General features: G+C 40.1%; 2 protein-coding genes across 3 annotated transcripts; both read left to right on the forward strand.

The window, feature by feature from the left end:
- On the forward strand, positions 1 to 2964 carry LOC115141548 (flavin reductase (NADPH)-like). 2 transcript variants are annotated; one of them, XM_029680515.2, is made up of 5 exons: positions 1 to 205; positions 1027 to 1143; positions 1554 to 1643; positions 1749 to 1880; positions 2392 to 2964. In XM_029680515.2, the coding sequence occupies exons 1-5, from the start codon at positions 121 to 123 to the stop codon at positions 2544 to 2546; spliced, it is 579 nt and encodes a 192-aa protein (XP_029536375.1). In that variant the 5' UTR covers positions 1 to 120; the 3' UTR covers positions 2547 to 2964. The 2 variants fall into 2 exon arrangements, with proteins under 2 accessions (XP_029536375.1, XP_029536374.1); XM_029680514.2 differs by having other exon boundaries at positions 2 to 205; positions 1027 to 1188.
- Positions 2965 to 3485: 521 nt separating this feature from the next.
- LOC115141547 (SERTA domain-containing protein 3-like) lies at positions 3486 to 6926 on the forward strand. Its single transcript, XM_029680513.2, has 2 exons — positions 3486 to 4204; positions 4454 to 6926. Exon 2 carries the CDS (start codon positions 4483 to 4485, stop codon positions 5293 to 5295), a length of 813 nt encoding a protein of 270 aa, XP_029536373.1. The 5' UTR covers positions 3486 to 4204; positions 4454 to 4482; the 3' UTR covers positions 5296 to 6926.
- The last annotated feature ends 2040 nt before the right edge of the window (positions 6927 to 8966 follow it).

Below are 8966 nucleotides of genomic sequence, written 5' to 3' on the forward strand. Positions count from 1 at the left end.
CCCAAAGTGTCAAAGAGGTTCATTCTGCATGTGTGTTTTCGGATATTGTTGCACACGATCAACGAAGCAAGAAATTGTAACATTCTTCTGTGACCAGTGATATTTTCTCAATCTGTTATTATGTCAGAATCGATAAAGAATGTTGCAATATTTGGGGCCACGGGAATGACCGGACTGGTGACCTTACCACTGGCTGTTGCAGCGGGTAGGCAACGTTTCGAAATGACATGATTTACACTTGGTTGTAGGAGATGATAGGTTAATGATATGTTATTTACACAATCCCTCATATAGCATTTGCTGTGTAGACTGGCCCAAAGGTGATCGGAGTGTTTTGCCATGTTTCTAAACTATGCTGAACGTTTTCTATGCAATGCTATAGGACAGTAGACATCTGTCATTAACATATGCTATGCTAGTGTAATTGGAAGTATCAATGGTCATCTGGGCTATTTGCCACATCCTTCCTCTGGGAAAAAACAGGTATTATATATTGTGCTGTTATTTTATATTATATTCCAATCTGATCTATGCTATTAATTACATAGTTTCAAATTAATAGCCTAAAAATGTAACCCAGTTGTCAATGCTATTTATAAAATGCACACTCAATCACATGTGGCTAACGTGCTAAAATATGCAGATATAATTTGACTTGTTTGATTGCCAAGCGTTTTCGTTTCCTTGCTCTGAGATCACGAGACAAAAGTGTCGAGTCATGCAAGTCGTTATAGTGTTCTGCTGACTCGTGATTGCTATGAGTGCATTGGAGTGCGTGGCAGATACGTGATAAAGTCCACTGTCTTGCTTATCGTGCTTATCGTGCTTATCCATAACACTGGGATGGCCTCATCAATTCGATCCATGGCCGTGCTCTAGAATTGAGATCGATTCGTCAAAAATGAACCAATTACATATTCCACTCATCTTCATATTCCAATCAGACTGAAATACCTATGGATCATTGATAGATGATAGGATGACTCAATAAATTCACAATGCTTCTTTGTTCATCATTGCCCACAGGTTACAATGTGACAGTGCTGGTGAGGGACCCTGCCAGGCTGCCTGCAGAACACAAAGCCTGCAGGGTGGTGGTAGGAGATGTCCTCAATAAGGAAGATGTGAAAAAGACTATACAGGGTCAGGATGCTGTTATCATCGTTCTAGGTACCAGGACTGACCTCAGTAAGTTTAGGCAGTCTTTCATTAGTAAGTTATAGGAATGTTAAGTTAGTGAAAACATATGTGCAGTTGTGTGAATAAAACCCAGTTATAAGTAGGGGTTGGGTTAAATGCGGAAGACACATTTCAGTTGAAAGCATTCAGTTGTACAACTGACTAGGTATCCCCCTTTCCCTTTATACAAGCTGAAATCAAGTGAAAAACAAAATGGAAGTGTTCAGGAGTCTCATTAAAACATGTTTTCTGCTCTGAGGTAAAAATATGTATTGTATTAATATTCAGGGTGAGTTGCAGTAACTAACTGCACTAGGGGTTGCTTAGGCCAGGATATTGGTCAGTATGTTCATGTTTAAAGTTGTAATCCACAGGTCCCACAACAATGATGTCAGAAGGAACCAGAAACATCCTAGACGCCATGAAGGCTGGGGGGATCCGCAAAGTAGTTGGCTGCATGTCGGGTACAGATGAATCTTGGACAGTCAGGGTTACAGAATCTTTCCAACTTCCAATAAACCACCATAAAGAAACCATATCCTTATAACGTCCCCCTCCCTGCTTCACAGCCTTCCTCCTATGGGACCGGTCTAAAGTGCCACCCAGGCTCCTGCCGGTCACGGAGGACCATGATAGAATGTACATGGTGCTGAAGGAGTCAGGGCTGGATTTTGTGGCTGTCATGCCCCCTCACATCGACGGTTAGTCATCGCCCTTCCTCATTTCCTGAATCATGAGAAATGTAATATTGTACTACCATAGACGCATACTGTAAGTGATTCCAGTAGTGACATGATAGGCCTATCATCCTTCTTCACACTCTAACCCACTGGGCAAAGATGTAAATTCAACGTCTATTCCACATTGGTTCAATGTAATTTTATTGAAATGATGTGGGAAAAATGTTGATTCAAAGTGTGTGCCCAGTGGGTAGGTACTGGATGGATTAGTGTTATTCAACTGATATTAAAATAAATAAAGAGAGTCACACACTCAATTTTTTATTTAAAAAAAAATAGTTTACAGTTTATTCACCATTGGTCAGCACCTGTATATTAAATCATGTTCTCTGGGGGTGCTCCAGCTAATGCTTTTTATTCAGCTGATATTAAACATTCTAAACATATTGAGATAAACATTTTCTGAATATCTAATAATATTAGATGCCTTATATTAAACTGCTAAATATAAATGCACTGCTATTCCCAACAGATAACTTCCCTTTGACTGAGAAGTACACAGTGACAGAGAACATGCTGAAAGGGCGCGTCATTTCCAAATATGACCTGGGACACTTCTTCATCAAGTGCTTGTCCATCTCTGACTGGGACAGGAAGACCGTTGGGGTTTGCGGGGAGTACAGTTAACCCTAACTAGACAGAGCCCTCCTCCTTCCCTGTTTCCATGAAGCAGTTACCACAGCTGGCCTATCAGACACCGCAACTTAGATCTTATTTCTACAGGCCAATCTTTCTTGATTGAAAGAAATGGCAGCTTTGGCTTTTGCTAATGTTTTGTAATTATTTTCATTATCTTGACAATGGATATTATAATGTAGGAAAAACGTAATATGTTAATCATCTTTGTAGTTGTTGTGGGCCTCAGACTTTGTGCAGACTATATCGTTCAAATATATATTTTTTTCCTAACAGCAATTTAATGTTGAATGTACAGTATGATCGTGTGCTGTGCCAACAAATGTAGACTACAAATGTATATATTCCTAAGAATCATATAATATGTCATCATTTTATAGCTTGCTTTTGAAATAAAGGGTTGCCAGTCTTTGTGTCACTCTCTCTTGAAAAACATGTCGACAATGTTTATCAGAGGTATTTGCTGGCACTATGTTGCTATTGAGGGTGAACAGCTGAAATGGAGCTTGAACCAATAACTGTGGTTTTTGGTGAACTAGCACCTGACCTGTGCCATGAAGGTCTCAAAAGTCTTCTTGGCAGAGGCAGTAGTACACTCACATACAGAGTCACTATTTCCGATATCTAGAAGTGTCACATACACAAGCCCCTTTGTGAACACTTTAAACAAAAGTCTAGAGACTGCTGGGACTATCCCACCACTGTCAACACCAATATAGAGACAAACAGGTAGGCATGCAATGACTTGTGAAGTCTAATATCACAGTATCATGGGCATGCAAAGCATTCAGTAACTTGTTGAGCAATGTAGCTCGTGACAGTCCATAGCTGGCTTTGTCAAAATAAGCCAGCCTACTGTAAACCATGTTTTTTTTTTTACTTATATTTACTTATATTTTAATTTAGTATTATTTGAGAAATGTTATCCGATTCACCTGCATTAGTAATTTGGCTTAAATATGTATTTTTTATTCTTATGTAGGCTACCCTAGTGATATAATGCACTCATGTAACTCGCCGCTTGTCACTATGTCCAGCACCCAGGGAAAATACTACAGTATAAGCTAAAACCGCTCCTCCAATAGAAATCGCTGATCACACTTGGGGTGCGTTCGTAAAGTAATTCTGGCTATCTACTCAGTTTTACGACGAGTACACTCTGCAACACTGGAGGCAATTTACGAACGCACCATTGTAGATGAAGGCATGACGACCGTGGCTAGCTAAACTCATGCGTAGAAACACATTATCGGGTCTAACGGTCGTCTCGCGACAAATCACAGGCAAAAGTTATTTTGACGAAAATGAAAACGTTTCAGTTTGTCACGAGATTTGAGTAATAATATGTTCAACTACTTACGATATTGGTTCGAATCTAGATTTAGATTTCGAGAAAATTGAGAACTAATGAAGAATTGTTCACTTCTCTCCTTGACTTGATTTTGGCGAGAGTCAAACCTCTCGCTTCGCCTTTTCCTCTCTGGTGAAACTTAAATCTCGGGCGGGAACAAGTTTACGTTTTAGTTTGCCGGTGGATTTTGTACGGAGTTGGCGAGCTAGGCAAACAAATATATTTGGCGCTAACAGCATTCTTTACATTTGTATATTGAAAAGATACCTGGAGCCAGAAGAACAGTTGCGCACGACAGGTTTGTTGTTTTGTCAAATTTCGACAAAGTAACGTTAGGAAGTGGAGAGAAAGCTATTGCTAGCTACCTAGCTAACCAACGTTAGTTACTGTACTAACGTTAGCTGTCTAGGCATTTATTTACTAGCTAATTATCACCGGGGCATAGCTATATTACTAGCTAATTATTATCCCACAACTGCAGTCAACTCACCATGTAACGTGATGTGATCTTTAAAGATTCTTACCAAGTTTTGTGTTCTCCCTCTAGCTAACAGTAACAACGTTTGGTCGAGGAGGATGATGATATCCAAGGGACAGAAGCGCAAACTCCATGATGATGTCGTGGGGTGCATGCGTAGCGCCACTTGGGAGAGCCAGCGGCAGTCAGTGCTGGGCATCTCCCTCGACAAGTACCACCGCGGGAAGGCACTGGTGGAGCCTAGTTTGCGGCGCTCGGTGTTGATAGCCAACACCCTGCGGCAGATACACATAGAAAACAAGCCTCCATCTGGGCTAGTTAACCTGACAGGACCTGTGCCACCCATGGTCCCATCTAACCCCTGCACCCAACGGGAGTCTGGTCTGGGTGTTGTAAACAGTGTCGAGGACATGGAGGAGGTCTGGATGTCCTCGGAGAGTGACTTCTCCCTGTCCGCTGCAGTCTCCTCCATCCTGAAAGAACTAGACTTGGCCGTTGATGGAGGGCCAGGGCCTCAGGCACCTCAGAGGACACCTTTCATGTCCATTGAGAACCTACCTGGAGACCTGGGGTCCAGACAGGCCCCCACATGGCACTGGAGTTCTGAGTGGCGCCCTGGGGGTTCTAGAACCTCAGAGGGTGTGGCTTTTGGTAGTGTGGAGGAGGTCATGCATTCCAGCTACCTGCATGATGTGAAACTGGATGAACTTTTCCATGACATTGACACGTCTGTGTTTGACAGGGAGATGGGGGTCCGAGCTCTCTCTGCTGCAGCCAGTGACGAGCTGCTTAAGTATTTACCCTCTCTGTCCTCCGTTCCATCCACTTCGCCCTCTCCCTTCTCCCTCAACCAGAGCTTCAGGGACCTGAATGAGCTGGAGCACATCATGGAAATACTGGTAGAGTCTTGATCACCAGAACTTTGAGGAAATTATTACATTATTAAGAGAACAAGACGTTGAAATGTAGTGTTTACTCTGTCCAGTTGATCACATGGTTTAATGACTGAAATGTGCTGTTTTTATACAAAAGAAGGAAAGGCTGGATGAGAGACTAGCCTACTTTTTTAATTAGTGGTGTTTTAAATGTTAAATGTAATATCCATTATGTCTAGCTATATTAAGAGTTTATATTGTAAGATATTGCTAATAGCAAAGCAGTACAGATTGATGTCCAATTAATTAATTAGTGGGTAGGATTGACTCAAACAGTTGGAGTTTTGGAATACCATTACATTCCTCAGGCATCTATTGAAGGGAAGATAGAGGACAGTTTTTAAATGTGAAAAAAAAAACTCTAACCTGAGGGGAAATGTCTTCTGTGAAGAAATCAATTTCATTGGTAAGTTGTGGGTTAATGTTGAACACGTTCTCACATCCTTCAATATCACAAAAGTACATCTACCTTTATTTAACTAGGCAAGTCAGTTAAGGACAAATTCTTATTTTCAATGACGGCCTAGGAACAGTGGGATAACTGCCTGTTCAGGGGCAGAACGACAGATTTGTACCTTGTCAGCTCGGGGATTTGAACTTGCAACCTTCCAGTTACTAGTCCAACCAGCCCTAACCACTAGGCTACCCTGCCACCCTATAATACAATAATACTGCATTGTATTTGTCAGTATGTTCTTTAGTAGTAGTCTACTTTGCCTAACCTGTATGCATAATTAGCCTACATATTGAGCTGTGCCACTAACTTACAGTTAGCTTCAGCCATTAGCAAATACAAATATTACCTTAACCTGAGTTACTGGCTGTGAAATGTCATGGTGCTTACCAGTAGTTCAATATCCGGTTATAACAGCTGAAGGTAATATAGAGGAATTCCTCAATTTGGTTCTGTTGTGTGTGTGCAATGATGTCTAAGGGGGAAAATTGTCTTCTTTTTTTGCAGTAACTTGGTTGTTGTATTATCCCAAACGAACTTGCCAGTTTCATCAATAAGGATTTCATTAACGTTTATTGTGCTGCATTTTTATAGAAAATGTCTAACCAGTGTCAGAAATGGTTCAAAGGACGAGTTATTTATAGAAACTTCATATTTAAATGTTCAGCTAAATATGTAATCTTTATGTTCCACAATTGCAGTTTGTTTTATATTCTTGTTTATATAATGTATTTTGGCTTAATGCCCTGAAAAAGGAAATTATGCCCACATTTTACAATAAAAGACATGTAAGTGCACTGTCTAATTTATGCCCATTGACGTAGTATAAATTCTGAAATTAAATGGGTTTGTGCCAATCTTTTCAAACAGTTTCACACTTGTCTAAACTGTGCGACAGTAGAATCACACCTCTTCGGTGGGGATCCTGATGCAGAACACGAGCAAGCAGCCACTTAGTGGACATAAGTGTCAGAACAATGCAAGTGTAGCTGGATCATGTGCTGTTGAATTGTTAAAGTGCATGTGAAAAGTGTAATAAGTTTGTAGCAACTGATAATGTATTAACTAACTGCCAATAATGTAATCGCTGCTAATGTAATAACCTTTGTATTTATCATGTAATAAATAGCCAATAAATATACTGAACGCATAACGTGATAGCTTTTTTGCGCGTAATGTAATCATTATTACATTATGCTTTGATTGCAGACATTGAAACCAATCGATAGCGATAGCGCTGACGACATCTAAGTATTCATATGGAAAACTCCTGGTAGCTCATAAAGCCGAAAGAATTTGAATTTCAAGCGTGCCATATTGGTGAATGGGCCCAGAGAAAGGAGATGGAATCTCATTGGGTAATTAATTGAGGAACGTTTAACGCCCCACCCAGCAGACTGTCTACCAATCTCGTTCACGTTGTTATGCAGCGTCACACGGTTGCTAAAATAATCGTCTCACAATCTCTTCTCTGTGTCAGGCTATGAGTCGAGAAACGGTTATTTTCCTCGACAGTACTTAATGTCACGATTCCAAAGCTATACAGTATCACATATAGCAAGTTAAATAGCTCATATCATGGAAAATATTTGTAATTTTGTACATCTTGTTGACGAAATTCATGCTAATGTTGACTTTTTGAGCTAGCGCCCAATTGACTCCCATTCACCCCTTGAAGGAGAGCGCTTCTTGTCCCATAATAATAGCCCAGCATGCACCTCGTGGCCCATTGCCTTATTATGGACAACGTTTCCCATCTCAAAAGTATATCTGCCCTTGCGAATGTCAGACTCCACTCTGTGAGGCTCATCGATCTGCAGTTTGAACATGGTGAGACTAGACTCCTAAATTGATAGTGTAGTTTGTTTAAGCGATTTTACAGCTAAATATATACTTTACATGGTGATATTGTCTTTGGTATTATTGTGTGTAGCCAGCCCATAGAGCAAGCATTGCATTGTGAACTTTGTCGTCGACTTGAGCTGCAACAGATTTCCACAACGATTTTCTATGTTGCTTACCAACCTTATTACAATGCCAAAATGAGAGAAAAAAAAATCTCTCACATATGTGTTATTTAACACTGTAAATTAAAGGAATGAGTGGTTTTGGGTGAACATTTTCTTTAATGTCTATGGTATGAGGGTGCAAGCTTCCTCATAGCCTGCCGGCCAGTGATTGGGCTGTGTTAGCACGTGGTCTTGTGTGACGGAAAATGTATACTGAACAAAAATAAACGCAACATGCAACAATTTCAAAGATTTTACTTAAGTTACAGCTCATATAAGGAAATCAGTCAGTTTAAATCAATTCATTATGCCCTAATCTATGGATTCCACATGACTGAGAATACAGATATGCATATGTTGGTCAGAGATACCCAGTGGTGGAAAAAGTTCCCAATAGCCATACTTGAGTAAAAGTATAGATACCTTAATAGAGTGAAAATGAAAGTCAGACAGTAAAATATTACTTGACTAAAAGTCTAAAAGTATTTGGTTTTAAATATACTTAAGTATCAAAAGTAAAAGTATAAATCATTTGAAATTCCTTATATTAAGCAAAGCAGAGCGCACCATTTTCTTGTTTTTAAAATGTACGGACATTATTTACAAAATATGCATTTGTGTTTGGTGAGTCCACCAGGCCAGAGGCAGTACCATGTGTTTTACCATTTTCCTGTCCTGCTAAGCATTCAAAAGAGTACTTTTGGTTGTCAGGGAAAATGTATGTAGTAAAAAGTACAGTCAAAAATATAAATAGTAAAGTACAGTTACCCAAACTTCACATTTTAGTGTCCTTTTATTGTCCCCATCACAAGGTGCACCTGTGTAATGACCATGCTGTTTAATCAGCCTCCTGTTATGCCACACCTGTCAGGTTGATGGATTATTTTGGCAAAGGAGACATGCTGTATGGCACTTCGTGTGATGTATTATTGTCTCTACCTTTTTGCTGTTGTCTGTGCCCAACAATGTTCGTATTATGTTTGTGTTGTATCATGTTGTGCTGCTACCGTGTTGTTTTCATGATGTGTTGCTACCATGCTGTGTTGTCATGTTCCTGCCATGCTGTTGTTGCCTTAGGTCTCTTTTTATCTAGTGTTGTGGTGTCTCTCTTGTCGTGATGTGTGTTTTGACCTACATTTTTCTTTTTAATTCCTGCCCCCGTACCCGCAGGAGGCCGTTTTGCC

The sequence above is a fragment of the Oncorhynchus nerka genome, linkage group LG14 (assembly GCF_034236695.1).
Source record: "Oncorhynchus nerka isolate Pitt River linkage group LG14, Oner_Uvic_2.0, whole genome shotgun sequence".
Taxonomy (NCBI): Eukaryota; Metazoa; Chordata; class Actinopteri; order Salmoniformes; family Salmonidae; genus Oncorhynchus; species Oncorhynchus nerka.

Bases quoted from the DNA above. Each gene is read 5' to 3' on its own strand.
- LOC115141548 (XM_029680514.2), top strand. From the start codon at position 121: ATGTCAGAATCGATAAAGAATGTTGCAATATTTGGGGCCACGGGAATG. The intron at 206-1,026 runs GTAGGCAACGTT...CATTGCCCACAG, and splicing joins ACCACTGGCTGTTGCAGCGG to GTTACAATGTGACAGTGCTG. The intron at 1,189-1,553 runs GTAAGTTTAGGC...TGTAATCCACAG, and splicing joins AGGTACCAGGACTGACCTCA to GTCCCACAACAATGATGTCA.
- LOC115141547 (XM_029680513.2), top strand. From the start codon at position 4,483: ATGATGATATCCAAGGGACAGAAGCGCAAACTCCATGATGATGTCGTG.